Source organism: Scardinius erythrophthalmus, assembly GCF_964197995.2.
Source record: "Scardinius erythrophthalmus genome assembly, chromosome: 21".
In the NCBI taxonomy this organism is placed as follows: Eukaryota; Metazoa; Chordata; class Actinopteri; order Cypriniformes; family Leuciscidae; genus Scardinius; species Scardinius erythrophthalmus.
In genome coordinates this window covers 37,381,439-37,399,016 of record NC_138241.1, presented here as the reverse complement: position 1 = coordinate 37,399,016, position 17,578 = coordinate 37,381,439, and the positions used below count along the sequence as shown (strand labels likewise).

Below are 17,578 nucleotides of genomic sequence, written 5' to 3'. Positions count from 1 at the left end.
GCGCGCAGAAAGAGGGTTACATATACTATATGGCAAATCTCTGCCTGATGTTTTATTTTGTTGCAAAATGTTACTTATTATTGTCCAGCTCTAACATGATAAATGCGACTATGAGACATGAAGATATTATAAACATCATGATTTTACGTGTATATATACAGTGTATATATTAAACAGGACTTATATATATATATTATGACTGACCAGAAAACAGACCACAGTTTTACTTCTCTTAACTTTATTTACATTACATACAAAAATAGAAACAGAGCAAGAATATATAAATAAGCTCTAAACATTATAGATTATTCTGACAGTCGGCAAGAGAAACTTTACATTCATTCGTGGAGTGAGATTTCTGTTCAAGTACAGAAAATAAATACAGTGATTTGATGAGGTAGATTCAGTTAAGTGCAGCTTATTATTGAATCGTTTACAACAACAATATCTAAACATCCTTAAATCAAGATACATTTACTGGAGAAGCAGAATGACTGAAGATATTAAGTCTTGAAAAACTGTTTAAAACAAGAACAAATATCTGCCAATGGAGACAGAAAATTAAACTTCAAAATCAAGATTATTTTAATGACCCCATCAGCAGATATTTTTCAAATCATTTGCGGTGTGGTGGTAAATGTTAAGACTTAAAACAATTCACATAAAACACTGCAGCTTTATAAATTATTCTTGAGAAATGACGAGAAATCTGCTCTCACCAACACCTCATCAAATCACCACGGAAACCAGCCACTGGTTGCCATGGCAATATGCCATACTGGGTTACTAGAGCAAGTCACGGACTTCAGTTAGTGTGTATTCTTCCGTAAGCATCACATGACCGGATCTACTGTATGGCGGCGTACAGGCAGTGCTGGAGATGCGAGGGGCCGTCACACACACACCCTGAGTGTCTGACCGCAAGCCCGTCACACACACACCCTGAGTGTCTGATCGCGTCCAGATCCCGCAAGATCCCGTCGATCACCGTCTCGTCCAGCAGTGGCCAGTGTGTGTCCAGTGAGCGGATCTGATGGGCCAGCGAGTGTGTATGTGTGTCCAGTGTGCCGGAGTCCGGCGGGCCGTAGAGGAAGTGTGTGTGTGTGTCCACGGAGGGCGAGGGCTCCGGCGTCAGATCCGGCCCGAACAGGAAGTGCTCCGGGATCTCGCTCGCGTCCAGCGCAGGTACACACACGGGCACCCGGTGAGAGTCCGGCACACACACGGGCACCCGGTGAGAGTCCGGCACACACAAGGGCACCAGGTGAGAGTCCGGCACACACACGGGCACCAGGTGAGAGTCTGGCACACACACGGGCACCCGGTGAGAGTCCGGCACACACAAGGGCACCAGGTGAGAGTCCGGCACACACACGGGCACCAGGTGAGAGTCCGGCACACACACGGGCACCCGGTGAGAGTCCGGCACACACACGGGCACCAGGTGAGAGTCCGGCACACACATGGCAGGAGCGGCGTCGTCGTACGGATGAGACGCAGCAAACGCTGACGGGCAGAAGCGCGAGTCGCTCACCAGCTGCTCCAGAGCACTGAGGCCGGAGGACAGGAAGTCGTCAGACAGGAAGTCGGAGGAGTGGCAGGAAGTGGGGCTGTATGGCGGCGTGGGGAAGAAGCCGGTCTCCGAGCTGCTCCCGTTCTTGATCCGCATCTCTCCTGCCATCGGACCCGGAGACACCGGAGTGCTGCCGTACAGCTTGTGTTTGAGATAGACGGCCTCCGTTTCACTGCAGATGGAAGATCATGAGTTACTGAGACACACACATCTCACATCACATCTTTCACATTTATTCTTACTTGCAGGACAGACGCTCTGTAGAACAACTGTGTAATTATTCCTCAGATTCTGTAATCAGTAGTTGTGGGGTTCCACAGGGTTCAGTTCTGGGGCCTATATTGTTTTCTTTGTAAAGGTTACCACTCAGCTTTATTTGTCAAAAATATAATGTTGCGTATCATTGTTATGCAGATGATACTCAACTATATCTTCCATTGAAGATGATGATGATGGCACTGCATTAAATTAAAGAAATTAAACTATGGATGGTACAGAATTTTTATTTATATATATATATATATTGGTCATCTCAAACATCCCTTTTAAAGATCCCTAAATCTCAGCAAAAGTCCAAAGGGGATCTTCAGTTGCTGCCCCCGCCTCTGGAATAACCTGCCTCCGGATATTAATGACCTGCCTCCGGATATTAATAACCTGCCTCCGGATATTAATGACCTGCCTCCGGATATTAATAACCTGCCTCCGGATATTAATAACCTGCCTCCGGATATTAATAACCTGCCTCCGGATATTAATGACCTGCCTCCGGATATTAATGACCTGCCTCTGGATATTAATGACCTGCCTCCGGATTTTAATAACCTGCCTCCGGATATTAATAACCTGCCTCCGGATATTAATAACCTGCCTCCTGATATTAATAACCTGCCTCCGGATATTAATAACCTGCCTCCGGATATTAATAACCTGCCTCCGGATATTAATGACCTGCCTCCGGATATTAATAACCTGCCTCCGGATATTAATGACCTGCCTCCGGATATTAATGACCTGCCTCCGGATATTAATGACCTGCCTCTGGATATTAATGACCTGCCTCCGGATATTAATGACCTGCCTCCGGATATTAATGACCTGCCTCCGGATATTAATGACCTGCCTCCGGATATTAATGACCTGCCTCCGGATATTAATGACCTGCCTCCGGATATTAATGACCTGCCTCCGGATATTAATGACCTGCCTCCGGATATTAATGACCTGCCTCCGGATATTAGATGTTGCTCTACATTGGCTGTTTTTAAATCACGGTTGAGGGCGTATTTAGTGCTTGCCCAGGCTTATGGTTGAGCTAGTAGTTGAGTGTACAGCGCATCCGGAATGTATTCACAGTGCTTCACTTTTTCCACATTTTGTTATGTTACAGTCTTATTCCAAAATGGATTAAATTCATTATTTTCCTAAAATTCTATAAACAAAACCCTATAATGACAACGTGAAAGAAGTTTGTTTGAAATCCCCGGCGCTCAGCTCTAGGAAGAGTCCTGGGGCCTGGTGTATAAACGTTGCGTACGCACAAAATGGGCGTACGTCATTTTTGGCTTTCAGGCGCACGTACACTTTTAGTAAGGATCCTACGCACAGTTTTATAAATGAGGCCCCTGGTGGTTACACACTTCTTCCATTAGCGGATGATGGAGGCCGCTGTGCTCATGGGGACCTTCAGCGCTGCAGACATGTGTCTGTACCCTTCCCCAGATCTGGGCCTCGATACAGTTCTGTCTCTGAGGACAGTTCTCTGGACTTCATGGCTTGGTTTGTGCTCTGACTTGCACTGTTAACTGTGGGAGCTTATATAGACAGGTGTGTGCCTTTCCAAATCATGTCCAATCAGCTGAGTTTACCACTGGTGGACTCCAATCCAGTTGTAGAAACATCTCGAGGATGATCAGTGGAAACCGGAAAAACTTGAGCTCAATTTTGAGTGTTGTTTTTTATTTAAGATTTCAAACAAACTTCTTTCACATTGTCATTATGGTGTATTGCTTGTAGAATTTTGAGGAAAATAATGACCTTTGAAATCCATTTTGAAATAAGATTTTGTTATATTATTAATATAACAAAATGTGGAAAAAGTGAAGCACTGTGAAAACTCTCCCGATACACTGTACCTTGTTTTACTGTTGACTTGCATTTTAATTGTATTTTGGTTTGGTGTGGTGTTTAAGTTAGGGATAATGTACATCCAGCCAGTGGTTCTCTCTAACTAACCCGACAGGGTGACGAGGACCCCGACGCAAAGCGGAGAAGACGGTTTATTCTGAGATAACAACCGGCTGGATGTTCATTATCCCGCTTATTACACGGCTACTTGCCACATCAGTAAATAATTAGACACAAAATATTGATATATTATTTTGATTAGCTCTTTAAACGCAAAGCTTCCGCGGAGAGAGCAGTTTCAGCGGCAAGTTCAAACTAGACAAACATTTAAGAGATACGGTTTACAGTTATAACACTTATTACACAGCATTTCACCTCATAAATAATTATGGAGATCAGAGATATTGATTTCAGATTAAACTATTTTAAAATCGTACCTGTTTGTATCTTATAATCCAACAGTTAACAAAACAATAGTCACAAAATGGCCGCCGCTGCGTTTGTGTGAAACAAGAGAGAGCGAGTCCACGATACTGGATGGCATAATTACATAACTGTACACAAAATATTGATTCGATTGAGTTTTAATACTTTATTAGCTCACCAAATGCAAAACTTCCACAAAGAAAACCCGTTCCTAGCGAGTGTATAGCGCTGATGACCTCAGTGACCCGGATGAGCCTGTGTTTCTGTTCTCAGCGGCTGTTATCTGGCAATAACTTACCACTGGATGGCGCTATTGACCAATCAGAATCAAGCATTCCACAGAGCTGTGTAATAATGTTGTTTGTATTTCTGGCTATTTATGCTGTTGGAATATTGTTTTAATGGAAAGAACTTTGGCCAACACACGTTGTTTTTAAACGTGCTATACAATAACCTAAACTAAAGCTGTGTGAGTAAAACGAGCAGGTGAAGATGAAGATGAAGATGTTCACCTGATGACGTGGTTCGTGCAGGAGATCGACTCTTTGGCTGCTCCTATAGTTGCACAAGTGTAGATCCAGATCCAGGACAGATCCTTGCGCTGCAGTCGCACCAGCATCTGTGTGTGTGTGTCGCCCTCCTCTCGCACTGCAGGACAAGATCCAGAACATCAGCTGATCATTACATCACAGCGGGTCTAAGGTTTGGGCTTCAGTGTTTGTGAAAAAGTCTCTTCTGCTCATTTATTTGATCAAAAATACAGTAAAAACAGTGAAATATTATTCCAGTGTAAATACAGTAAAGTGTAATTTATTCCTGTGATCAAAGCTGAATGTTCAGCATCATTACTCCAGTCTTCAGTGTCACATGATCCTTCAGAACTCACTCTAATATGATGATTTGATGCTCAAGAAACATTTATGATTATCATTATGATTATTATTTTTGTGGAAACCGTGATATGTTTTATTTTTCAGAATACTTTGATGAATAGAAAGTTCAAAAGAACAGCATTTATTTGAAACAGAATTGTAACATTCTAAATGTCTGTACTGTCACTTTTGATCTATTTAATGCATCCTTGCAGAATAAAAGTGTTTGTTTGTTCCTGTTTGTGGGACTCACGGAGTGTCGTGTGGCAACGGGCGGCGAGCGTGATGTCATCAGGGTGCAGGAGGCTGTACCACGATCGACCAATCAGCTCCTCCGCTGAGAAACCCAGGTGGAAGAAGACACTGCGGAAACACAACACACCTTCATTCAACACATCAAATCACTCATGTCTTAATAATGAAGTCTTGGTGTCCGAAAAATAAAGTGATTTTGTGCTTAAAAAGGAACAAATATCTGCCAATGGAGTCAGAAAAATAAACTTTATTCAAAGAGAAAACAAGATTATTTTCTGACTCCACTGACAGATATTTGTTCTTTTTTAAGCACAAACTCACTTCATTTTTCATTAAACAAGTCTTAATATCTTTAGTCATTTTGTATCTTGATTTAAGAATGTTTAGATATTTTAGCTGGAAACGAGACAGAAACACTGAGGAAGAAGAAGATGTGTGTGTGTACCTGCAGGGTGCGTGCGCGAGGCTCATGTCGGGCTGGTGGAGTGTGTGGAGTGTGTGGAGTGTGTGCAGATCCTGCAGTCTGTCGGCGGTGGGCGAACAGAGAGCCACGAACACACAGGAGTTCAGGAACCGTCCCTTCACCAGCATCGAGCCGCAGCCGTGCCGGAGCCGGAAGGCCTTGGAGGAGTGCATCCGACACACCAGACTCCTCTCTGAGACACACACACACACACACATCAGATCTGGATCCGGACACACACATGCAGGAGAACGCTGGGATCCGACATACACACACACGCACACAAGCAGGAGAACGCTGGGATCCGACACACACACACACACACACACACACACACACACACACACACACACACACACGCACAGACACACACACACACACACACACCTGTGGAGTCGTCCGGATCTCTCAGAACCAGCTTCAGCGCTTCTGCATCTCGACTGTCCATCATATCACAGAGCGAGTCTCCCTGAAGCACATCCACCTGTGAGAACAAAACACACACTTACACACACTCAACATAACCACTGAGAGAGGAGAGATAATGATCTTCACAACGGAAGTGAATCAGTCAATACTGACTTTATATGGACAATAACTTTATTCTCGATCTGCTGTAAAGCCTAAACACTCTCTGTTACTGTAATCTCCTGTTCTCACTGTAAAGCTGCTGTGAAACTCTATATTGTGTGAGTCGAGTCAGCTTTATTTCTACAGCGCTTTATACAGGACAGATTCACAGCAGCTTCACAGTGATAAACATGCAAACTTCGTCAAATCTGCGACTAATTCGGATTCATGTGTAAAGCAGCTCTACAGAAGTCATTATTCAGATAATTCAGTTCATATGAAACAACAGAAACCCACCATCGACAGGCCGAGATATTCTTCCACGTTCTCGGACACATACAGCAGTTTCCCCTCTTTGGTCAAAGCAACAATAAATCCAGGCAAGGCTTGAAGAAAGCTCTCGTTCAGAGCAGAACCTCCACCGATGTCCTCAGCAACACCTGGATCAACACCTGGATCAAGCAGAGACCAATCATGTTCAGATCTGAGATCAAGCAGAGATTCAGACTCAGATCTGAGAGGGGAGTGTGTGTGTGTGTGTGTGTGTGTGTGTGTATACCTGTGAGCAGAACACTCTTCCTGATGAAGGTGCAGATAAGGGCCATGGAGTGCAGGTACGACAGACGCTCCTGATCCTCGGATCCGATGGGAAGAAGCTCCCGAAGGCTCCGGATCTCAGAGTTGATCAGATCCCGACGTGCTTTAGACGCTCCTTTAGTGGACCTGCAGCAGAACACACACACACACACACACACACACACACACACACACACACACACATGGTCAGACAACATCAGCAACTAACAGTTTCTCATTCAGAGCCTCAGAAATACCCAGGCCATCAATTATGGCAAAACATGCATTCGTTGCTTTTCGTTCCCCTCTGATTAACTCATAGATTTCAGCAGTTATTATTATGAAGGATCTGTAATAATCCTGTTCGAGAGACACTGAGCCGATGTGAGAGACACTCGCGTTATAGAGTCTCTGTGAACGAGAACTGATGACACGCACACACACACACACACACACACACACACACGCACACACTCCCTAAAGCTCACTGAGTTGTAAGTACAACAAACACTCACCCAGAAAACAGGAACATTGTGTCAAGGTTCTTTCAATGTTATGAACAAACGTTCTTCCAGTAAATAGAACATAAGTGTTCTCTAAACGTTAGCACACACACATTATTTATACATCGTTCATGGAACGTTTTTCTGAAACATTTTAGTGCGCGTTAAAATGTAACGCTCCCATAATGTTTGCAACGATCAAATTAAACATTCCGATATTCTCTTCTCTTACGTTCACATAACCAAGAAAAAGCATTAAGAGAACATTCAGAAATTACTTCAAAACTTTCTTAGAACAGATTTTTGTAAGCTAGGAAACTAACAACTGACGTCATGCAGCACAATTTCATCAAGATGTAAATATGAACGCATCATAACGGTGCGCGTGCACGAGACTGACCTGAAGCGTTTAGACGCGCGTTGGCTCCGTCTGACGCTCGCGACGCTCATCCTCACCGAGATCTGGAGCAAAAAGCCCATGTGAAACAGAGGAAAAATATTTCTCGTTCGTTCATTGATGTTGAATAAAACATCTATAACATGCAAAACCGATGATGTCAGTGTGATGTCAGTGTTAGTATAGAGTTAGAGTTAGAGTTAGAGTTGTAGAGCTCGCCTCACCTCTGACCGCTGAGTGTGTGTGTGTGTGTGTGTGAGAGAGAGAGAGTGTGTGTGTGAGATCCGCGAGTCTCTCGTGTTTATATAGTCTCGAGCTCAACCTGAGACCTGAGCCAGAAACACTCAGCCGTGACGACACGAGGAGTGACCCGATATTTATAGCGCGAGAGTGTAAAAATAACCAGTGACATCATCACAACAAACAAACAAACACACACACACACACACACACACACACACACAGATCATTAATAGTAAGTGTTCGTTATTCCACTCTGACTGTTATCTAAAAACAATATCTCATGCATTTCATCAGGTTTGAACATCTTTCAAGCTTCATGCAAAGATTCACAGTGTGTGTAGTTTGTGTGATTTAAGGCTGGAATGCACTAAAGTAATCAGAACTGGCAAATTTGTAAATGTTTAGAGATTATAACAGGCCATCACACACTAGCAGACATTCGCATCAAACTTGCGCATGACAAATGAAGACGTGTTTTAAAATCAGAAGATCACACGTTTGCCTGGAATCTCACACTGAAGTTTTATGAAGTTAGAGTCCATCAAACACAGGAGATTCTCTGCAGACTGACTCTGTTAATCACAGGATAAATCTGTGCAGAAGTGTGTATTCCAGCCGTCAGTGTGAGATTAGCAGAAGCTGAAGACGTCTTGCAGTCGGTGTGTGTTTAGTGAACACTGATCGAGCTCTGGGTTTAGTGTGCACCGATCGAGCTTTGGGTTTAGTGTGCACCGATCGAGCTCTGGGTTTAGTGTGCACCGATCGAGCTCTGGGTTTAGTGTGCACCGACCGAGCTCTGGGTTTAGTGTGCACCGATCGAGCTCTGGGTTTAGTGTGCACCGATCGAGCTCTGGGTTTAGTGAGCACTGATCGAGCTCTGGGTTTAGTGTGCACCGATCGAGCTCTGGGTTTAGTGTGCACCGATCGAGCTCTGGGTTTAGTGTGCACCGATCGAGCTCTGGGTTTAGTGTGCACCGATCGAGCTCTGGGTTTAGTGAGCACCGATCGAGCTCTGGGTTTAGTGTGCACCGATCGAGCTCTGGGTTTAGTGTGCACCGATCGAGCTCTGGGTTTAGTGAACACTGATCGAGCTCTGGGTTTAGCGTGCACCGATCGAGCTCTGGGTTTAGTGTGCACCGATCGAGCTCTGGGTTTAGTGAGCACCGATCGAGCTCTGGGTTTAGTGTGCACCGATCGAGCTCTGGGTTTAGTGTGCACCGATCGAGCTCTGGGTTTAGTGTGCACCGATCGAGCTCTGGGTTTAGTGTGCACCGATCGAGCTCTGGGTTTAGTGAGCACCGATCGAGCTCTGGGTTTAGTGTGCACTGATCGAGCTCTGGGTTTAGTGAGCACCGATCGAGCTCTGGGTTTAGTGAGCACCGATCGAGCTCTGGGTTTAGTGAGCACTGATCGAGCTCTGGGTTTAGTGTGCACCGATCGAGCTCTGGGTTTAGTGAGCACCGATCGAGCTCTGGGTTTAGTGTGCACCGATCGAGCTCTGGGTTTAGTGTGCACCGATCGAGCTCTGGGTTTAGTGAGCACCGATCGAGCTCTGGGTTTAGTGAGCACCGATCGAGCTCTGGGTTTAGTGTGCACTGATCGAGCTCTGGGTTTAGTGAGCACTGATCGAGCTCTGGGTTTAGTGAGCACCGATCGAGCTCTGGGTTTAGTGAGCACCGATCGAGCTCTGGGTTTAGTGTGCACTGATCGAGCTCTGGGTTTAGTGTGCACCGATCGAGCTCTGGGTTTAGTGAGCACTGATCGAGCTCTGGGTTTAGTGTGCACTGATCGAGCTCTGGGTTTAGTGAGCACTGATCGAGCTCTGGGTTTAGTGTGCACTGATCGAGCTCTGGGTTTAGTGAGCACCGATCGAGCTCTGGGTTTAGTGAGCACCGATCGAGCTCTGGGTTTAGTGAGCACCGATCGAGCTCTGGGTTTAGTGAGCACTGATTGAGCTCTGGGTTTAGTGTGCACCGATCGAGCTCTGGGTTTAGTGAGCACTGATCGAGCTCTGGGTTTAGTGTGCACCGATCGAGCTCTGGGTTTAGTGTGCACTGATCGAGCTCTGGGTTTAGTGAGCACTGATCGAGCTCTGGGTTTAGTGTGCACTGATCGAGCTCTGGGTTTAGTGAACACTGATCGAGCTCTGGGTTTAGTGTGCACCGATCGAGCTCTGGGTTTAGTGTGCACTGATCGAGCTCTGGGTTTAGTGAGCACCGATCGAGCTCTGGGTTTAGTGAGCACTGATCGAGCTCTGGGTTTAGTGAGCACTGATCGAGCTCTGGGTTTAGTGTGCACCGATCGAGCTCTGGGTTTAGTGAGCACTGATCGAGCTCTGGGTTTAGTGTGCACCGATCGAGCTCTGGGTTTAGTGAGCACCGATCGAGCTCTGGGTTTAGTGTGCACCGATCGAGCTCTGGGTTTAGTGAGCACCGATCGAGCTCTGGGTTTAGTGAGCACTGATCGAGCTCTGGGTTTAGTGAGCACTGATCGAGCTCTGGGTTTAGTGAGCACTGATCGAGCTCTGGGTTTAGTGTGCACTGATCGAGCTCTGGGTTTAGTGAGCACTGATCGAGCTCTGGGTTTAGTGTGCACTGATCGAGCTCTGGGTTTAGTGTGCACTGATCGAGCTCTGGGTTTAGTGAGCACTGATCGAGCTCTGGGTTTAGTGTGCACCGATCGAGCTCTGGGTTTAGTGAGCACTGATCGAGCTCTGGGTTTAGTGTGCACTGATCGAGCTCTGGGTTTAGTGTGCACTGATCGAGCTCTGGGTTTAGTGTGCACTGATCGAGCTCTGGGTTTAGTGAGCACTGATCGAGCTCTGGGTTTAGTGAGCACTGATCGAGCTCTGGGTTTAGTGAACACTGATCGAGCTCTGGGTTTAGCGTGCACCGATCGAGCTCTGGGTTTAGTGTGCACCGATCGAGCTCTGGGTTTAGTGAGCACCGATCGAGCTCTGGGTTTAGTGTGCACCGATCGAGCTCTGGGTTTAGTGAACACTGATCGAGCTCTGGGTTTAGTGTGCACCGATCGAGCTCTGGGTTTAGTGTGCACCGATCGAGCTCTGGGTTTAGTGAGCACCGATCGAGCTCTGGGTTTAGTGTGCACTGATCGAGCTCTGGGTTTAGTGAGCACCGATCGAGCTCTGGGTTTAGTGAGCACCGATCGAGCTCTGGGTTTAGTGAGCACTGATCGAGCTCTGGGTTTAGTGTGCACCGATCGAGCTCTGGGTTTAGTGAGCACCGATCGAGCTCTGGGTTTAGTGTGCACCGATCGAGCTCTGGGTTTAGTGTGCACCGATCGAGCTCTGGGTTTAGTGAGCACCGATCGAGCTCTGGGTTTAGTGAGCACCGATCGAGCTCTGGGTTTAGTGTGCACTGATCGAGCTCTGGGTTTAGTGAGCACTGATCGAGCTCTGGGTTTAGTGAGCACCGATCGAGCTCTGGGTTTAGTGAGCACCGATCGAGCTCTGGGTTTAGTGTGCACCGATCGAGCTCTGGGTTTAGTGTGCACCGATCGAGCTCTGGGTTTAGTGAGCACTAATCGAGCTCTGGGTTTAGTGTGCACTGATCGAGCTCTGGGTTTAGTGAGCACTGATCGAGCTCTGGGTTTAGTGTGCACTGATCGAGCTCTGGGTTTAGTGAGCACCGATCGAGCTCTGGGTTTAGTGAGCACCGATCGAGCTCTGGGTTTAGTGAGCACCGATCGAGCTCTGGGTTTAGTGAGCACCGATTGAGCTCTGGGTTTAGTGTGCACCGATCGAGCTCTGGGTTTAGTGAGCACCGATCGAGCTCTGGGTTTAGTGTGCACCGATCGAGCTCTGGGTTTAGTGTGCACCGATCGAGCTCTGGGTTTAGTGAGCACTGATCGAGCTCTGGGTTTAGTGTGCACTGATCGAGCTCTGGGTTTAGTGAACACTGATCGAGCTCTGGGTTTAGTGTGCACCGATCGAGCTCTGGGTTTAGTGTGCACCGATCGAGCTCTGGGTTTAGTGAGCACCGATCGAGCTCTGGGTTTAGTGAGCACTGATCGAGCTCTGGGTTTAGTGAGCACTGATCGAGCTCTGGGTTTAGTGTGCACCGATCGAGCTCTGGGTTTAGTGAGCACTGATCGAGCTCTGGGTTTAGTGTGCACCGATCGAGCTCTGGGTTTAGTGAGCACCGATCGAGCTCTGGGTTTAGTGTGCACCGATCGAGCTCTGGGTTTAGTGAGCACCGATCGAGCTCTGGGTTTAGTGAGCACTGATCGAGCTCTGGGTTTAGTGAGCACTGATCGAGCTCTGGGTTTAGTGTGCACTGATCGAGCTCTGGGTTTAGTGTGCACTGATCGAGCTCTGGGTTTAGTGAGCACTGATCGAGCTCTGGGTTTAGTGTGCACCGATCGAGCTCTGGGTTTAGTGAGCACCGATCGAGCTCTGGGTTTAGTGTGCACTGATCGAGCTCTGGGTTTAGTGTGCACTGATCGAGCTCTGGGTTTAGTGTGCACTGATCGAGCTCTGGGTTTAGTGAGCACTGATCGAGCTCTGGGTTTAGTGAGCACTGATCGAGCTCTGGGTTTAGTGTGCACCGATCGAGCTCTGGGTTTAGTGAGCACTGATCGAGCTCTGGGTTTAGTGTGCACTGATCGAGCTCTGGGTTTAGTGTGCACTGATCGAGCTCTGGGTTTAGTGTGCACTGATCGAGCTCTGGGTTTAGTGTGCACTGATCGAGCTCTGGGTTTAGTGAGCACTGATCGAGCTCTGGGTTTAGTGAGCACTGATCGAGCTCTGGGTTTAGTGAGCACTGATCGAGCTCTGGGTTTAGTGAGCACTGATCGAGCTCTGGGTTTAGTGTGCACTGATCGAGCTCTGGGTTTAGTGTGCACTGATCGAGTTAGAATGTACATTTAAGAATGTTTAGATTTTGTGCTGAAAAACAAGGCAGAAACACTGAGGAAGACGAATGTGACGTCAAACATCAGATATTCATCTACGTGTGTTTGTCAACGTCTCAATTATAACAAGTTCCTTTCCATTTAGAGTTAGACGCATCTCGAATGAAAGAAAACCAGATTTCTATGCTACGATACATGGAAAGATTGAGTGATCGGACTGGAGTAATGATCCGTCAGAGGAGAATCATCAGTCGTTGGCGTTGGACTCCATCGAGCGGCTCAGGTCAAAACAACCCGAGCTCATGACACGACATTAGCTTTACTGACACGACATGAGTTTAATGCTGTGTTTGGGTCTGGAGAAGCTCGTCCCCAGAGAGAGATTGAGCCCAGACGCCCGTGGCCATTAGCGTCGAGCTGAAGCACAAGTTGAAGCGTCCTGTGAAAACGAGGAGGCCAACAGGTGTGTTTCGTCCGATCATAGTTCCACACGCTCTTAACCTTTAGCTTTCAAAACCTCTGCTCAATAGAAGCCCATTAAGGTCACGTCCACCGAGAGATCGGCCAAATCAATCACGCTTCGAGCGAGAGAGTAGAGACACATCACCGAGAGCCTTACCCTGATCATGACGGACCCCTGAGATGAAGACGAGTCTGTGCTGGACATCAGACGAAGGAATGGGTCTGTACTGGGAGAAAATTCCAGGATGATCCTGCAAAAAGGCCAAACTAAAACTCTGTGGATTAATACACTCATGTCAAGTCTCCTTCATTTATACAGCGCTTTAACAATATAGATGGTTTAAAGCAGCTTTACAGTGAGAACAGGAGATTACAGTAACAGAGATTGTTTAGGCTTTACAGCAGATCTAGAATAAAGTTATTGAACTTTAAGTTATTCTGTAGTAAAGATCATTAGTTATTAACTTAGGGGCCGCTAACACACACCGTTCTCACAGAAAACAGAAACTTTTAATGCGTTCTGGCCATTCATTTGCACAACAGTGTTTCGTGCTCGAGAACACACACTCCAATGTGCAAGTTGTGAAAATTTTTGAAAAACGTGATCATCTCCGTGTAAACTTCAAAAAAGTGAATCTCAGAAAAAAAAAAAAAATTATTATAGAGGAATAAGTGCTCATTTAAAAATAAGTTTTATTTAATCTCTTCTTCTCAAAATTGTTCAAATTGAACTAATTCTTGGTGCGCTTTTTATATAGACACACTTGTCTTACTCCTGTACATTTAAGCAGACAAAAGGCAAAATTATCATCAACTTTATTGTTTAGGAAATTCAAAAGATCCCATTGAAAACCCGTTTACAACATTGATCGAGTCGTGACTTGTGGAAAAGATTCATCCGCCACTGAGGAATCATGTGTCGTTTCCAAACGTCAACAGCTGGAGGGAAAGACTCCGAACCGCAGCGTTCACACCGATCACAACACAAGCTTTCCTTCGTTCCTACTTTAGCATGTTAGCAACACCATCGTGGATCCGAATGACTCTTTAAAGCAGCACGTCACTAACCCATCATCCATCCCATCTGTCAGCTACACATCAGTGTGAAAATGCACTTGATTTGATTTTAGGACTTCATGTTTTCACCAGGTCATTCTTCCTGACGAGGGGAAACGGTTGAGGAAAGTTGCAATATTCATTATGACAGTTTGGTGTCGGATATTCAAACAATAAAATCTCTAATAAAACATATTTCAAATCCAGTCCGAGCAGAGGCCATTGAAACTGTGTGTGCTTCGACTCGAGAGCTTGTGAAGATCTGAAGTGTCCAGAGGAACATCAGGCACTGGACGAGACGCCGGAGAGTCCCACGGGAATAAAGCATGAGCTTCAGCTTTGGCACCATCATATCTATCAATACCAACACTGAGACCAATCGAACAGTCCAGATGTGATGGATGTTTGCAGGCTGAGGACATCCAGACTGTCATTTCAACGCTGGGTTTGTGGAAGAAATTCAGATTCAGATTCATTCCCGTTTGCTGGAAAACCCTTGAGGTGTTTATTAGATCGTGCCGATTTGCTCTGAAGTGAAACATCTTTCGCTGCCATTGAGTAAATGAGAAAACATACTGTAATCTTTCACAACATCATGTCTTTGAGTCTGTAAAGACGAAGAGTTTTTCCGTGCGGATCCTGAGGGACGCACGCATGCAGAGGGAATCTTCTCCTGTCTATTGATTGTGGAGTTTTATTGTCAGAAGCAATGTGGGAAAACAGAAAGGATGGTGTGTGTCTCCTCTGATATGTGCGGAGCGTAACGAAAGTCTTGCATATAAACCAGCAATCTGAACACACAAGCAGAGAAATGACAGATTACAGGTTAAATGACCTTCATTTCACTCCAGATTCTCATTAAAACACTGTAACACTGATGAAGAATTGGACTGGTTTAAAAGCGTGAAGGTCCGTTTCTCCGCAGAAGTTCAAACAGTGGCGAATCAAACTGGGAAAAGGCCTTCGCCACAGCAGGACCGATGGAGAACTGGGATCCGGATCCACACGTGAAGAGACTCCGACGGGTCAGCCGTGAGATGAGAATATGGGCCGACTGATGTTACTGTTCGTGGTCATGGCCGTCAGCTCCCACCTGAGAACACACACACACACACACACACACACAGTTAGAGGAGAATATGGGCCGACTGATGTTACTGTTCGTGGTCATGGCTGTCAGCTTCCACTTGAGAACACACACACACACACACACACACACACACACACACACTGAGCGCAGGCATGCTAAAGGGATTTGTGTCCCTGCAGGAGGCCGGATGTGTGCCGGCTCTCGTTAGACTCATTAAGATAAGACGCCACTTGACCAGTTGTGTTCTCCATCACTATCAGACGAGCGTCTCCTACATACACACACACACACACACACACACCAGCTCTAGTTAAACACACACACCTTCAGAAACAGGCCTTAAACACCAGCACACACACAATCACGTTCAGATTCTGGATTCAGAGAGTCATTATCAGAGATATTCACATCTCTACATCAGCTACTGTTTATGGCCTGTTTGTCTTTATGTTAGATAAGATTAAAACTAATAGTTATAAAACTAATAGTTCTGACTACCGAACTAATAAATCTGACTGCAGAATTAAATAAAGCTGCAAACGGCAAATAAAGAGGCCGAACACAAACCAGGCATGAGATATGAACAAATCATCACAGCAACTGCAACAACCAGTCATTACAGAGAATTGTAGTCGAAATGTCTGATAAATCTTAAATAGAATCACTAGTCATTAAATTTGAGAGTTTGGTGTCAATATAAGCGTTGCAGAGTTACAGCCTCAGAGTCTCGATGATGCGTTAAACGATAACGGTTTAGTTTTTAACACAAAATCCATACATTTTTCCTGGCAAGGTCTGGAGATGAACTGCTGCCCCAAAACTCTGTGAGTGCCTTCAAGGCATTACACTGAAAACACAACCAAACACCAATGTGTCCATAAAACATAGCATTTTATGACAAACTCCACTTTGGCGTGATCTTCGTCAGATTTGTTATTAGCATCAGTTCAGACTGTCCTCTATCTGTGTGACATTCAGAAGCTCCCCACAGATGTGCCTGACCACTCATAAAACGACTGACTACAGAACTGACGAGCTACTGGAGTGCCTCAGGGCTCAGTGCCGGGACCGCTTCTCTTCTCCATCTACATGACATCACTGGGATCTGTCATTCAGAAACATGGCTTTTCCCATCACTGTTATGCTGACGACACACAACTCTACCTCTCATTCCAGCCGGATGATCCAACGGGAGCCACTCGCATCTCGGCCCGACAGACATTTACTGCTGGATGAAGGACCATCACCTTCAACTCAACCTTGAGCTACTCGTGGTCCCGACCAACCCAACCCTAGACCACAACTTCTCCATTCAGCTAGGCTCGTCATCCATAACTCCATCAAGGTCAGCCAGAGAATATAATGATCTCTAAATCGGGGTTAGCGGGAGGAATGATCCGACTCCACCAGAGCCTCTGAGTCTCAAGAAACGGCTGAAGACGCTTCTTTTTCAGCAACACTTGATCCATAAATACTAACACTTTCTCTTCTCTTCTCTTCTATTTCTATTTATAAAAAACAAAAAGCATACACTGCATTAGACTAAACTGGAAGGGTCATAGCACTTGCATATTGTCGTCCTACTGTTACTTTAAATGCTTCTATTGCTCTCATTTGTAAGTTGCTTTGGATAAAAGCTTCTGCTAAATGAATAAATGTAAATGTAAAAGTAGAACTACTGAACTATTAAAACTACTGAAACCGTTTCATAGTTCTGACAGCAAAGAAACAGCGGGAATGTTGTGCTTTTAACAAAATGATAAACAATATTCATGGACAGATTCATCTCACTGGAGCCAGACACTATAAACTGAAGAATATTAGAATATTGAAAATAAGGATGTTTGATGTATACAGAGTGTGTGTGTGCGCTTGAGAGTGTGTGTGTGTGTGCGTGTGTGTGTGTGTGTGTGTGGGTGAGAGAGTGTCTGTGTGTGTGTGGATGTGTGTGTGTGTGTGTGTGTGTGTGTGGATGTGTGTGTGTGTGTGTGTGTGTGTGTGTGTGTGTGTGTGTGTGTGAGAGAGTGTGTGTGTGTGTGTGTGTGTGTGTGTGTGTGTGTGTGTGTGTGTGTGTGTGTGTGTGTGTGTGCGTG

General features: G+C 45.8%; 2 protein-coding genes across 6 annotated transcripts in view; both read right to left on the bottom strand.

Annotated features, from left to right (window-relative positions):
* Positions 1-225: 225 nt before the first annotated feature.
* npas4l (neuronal PAS domain protein 4 like) lies at positions 226-8,114 on the bottom strand. 2 transcript variants are annotated; one of them, XM_081350540.1, is made up of 9 exons: positions 7,987-8,114; positions 7,766-7,827; positions 6,846-7,009; positions 6,584-6,738; positions 6,104-6,200; positions 5,699-5,909; positions 5,252-5,361; positions 4,639-4,774; positions 226-1,745 (listed from the first exon to the last, which is right to left on the bottom strand). In XM_081350540.1, exons 2-9 carry the CDS (start codon positions 7,813-7,815, stop codon positions 848-850), a joined length of 1,821 nt encoding a protein of 606 aa, XP_081206666.1. In that variant the 5' UTR covers positions 7,816-7,827; positions 7,987-8,114; the 3' UTR covers positions 226-847. The 2 variants fall into 2 exon arrangements, with proteins under 2 accessions (XP_081206666.1, XP_081206665.1); XM_081350539.1 differs by having other exon boundaries at positions 7,766-8,114.
* A 6,023-nt stretch (positions 8,115-14,137) lies between these two features.
* klhdc3 (kelch domain containing 3) overlaps positions 14,138-17,578 on the bottom strand; it is an 85,967-nt gene continuing 82,526 nt past the window's right edge. For 3 of the 4 annotated variants that reach the window (XM_081351757.1, XM_081351755.1, XM_081351756.1), the window contains exon 11: positions 14,138-15,488. In XM_081351757.1, coding sequence (XP_081207883.1) covers positions 15,422-15,488 — 67 coding nt within the window. In that variant the 3' untranslated portion in view covers positions 14,138-15,421. Of the gene's footprint in view, positions 15,489-16,649; positions 16,991-17,578 lie in introns of all 4 variants that reach the window. The other variant, XR_014029119.1, reaches the window with a different exon arrangement.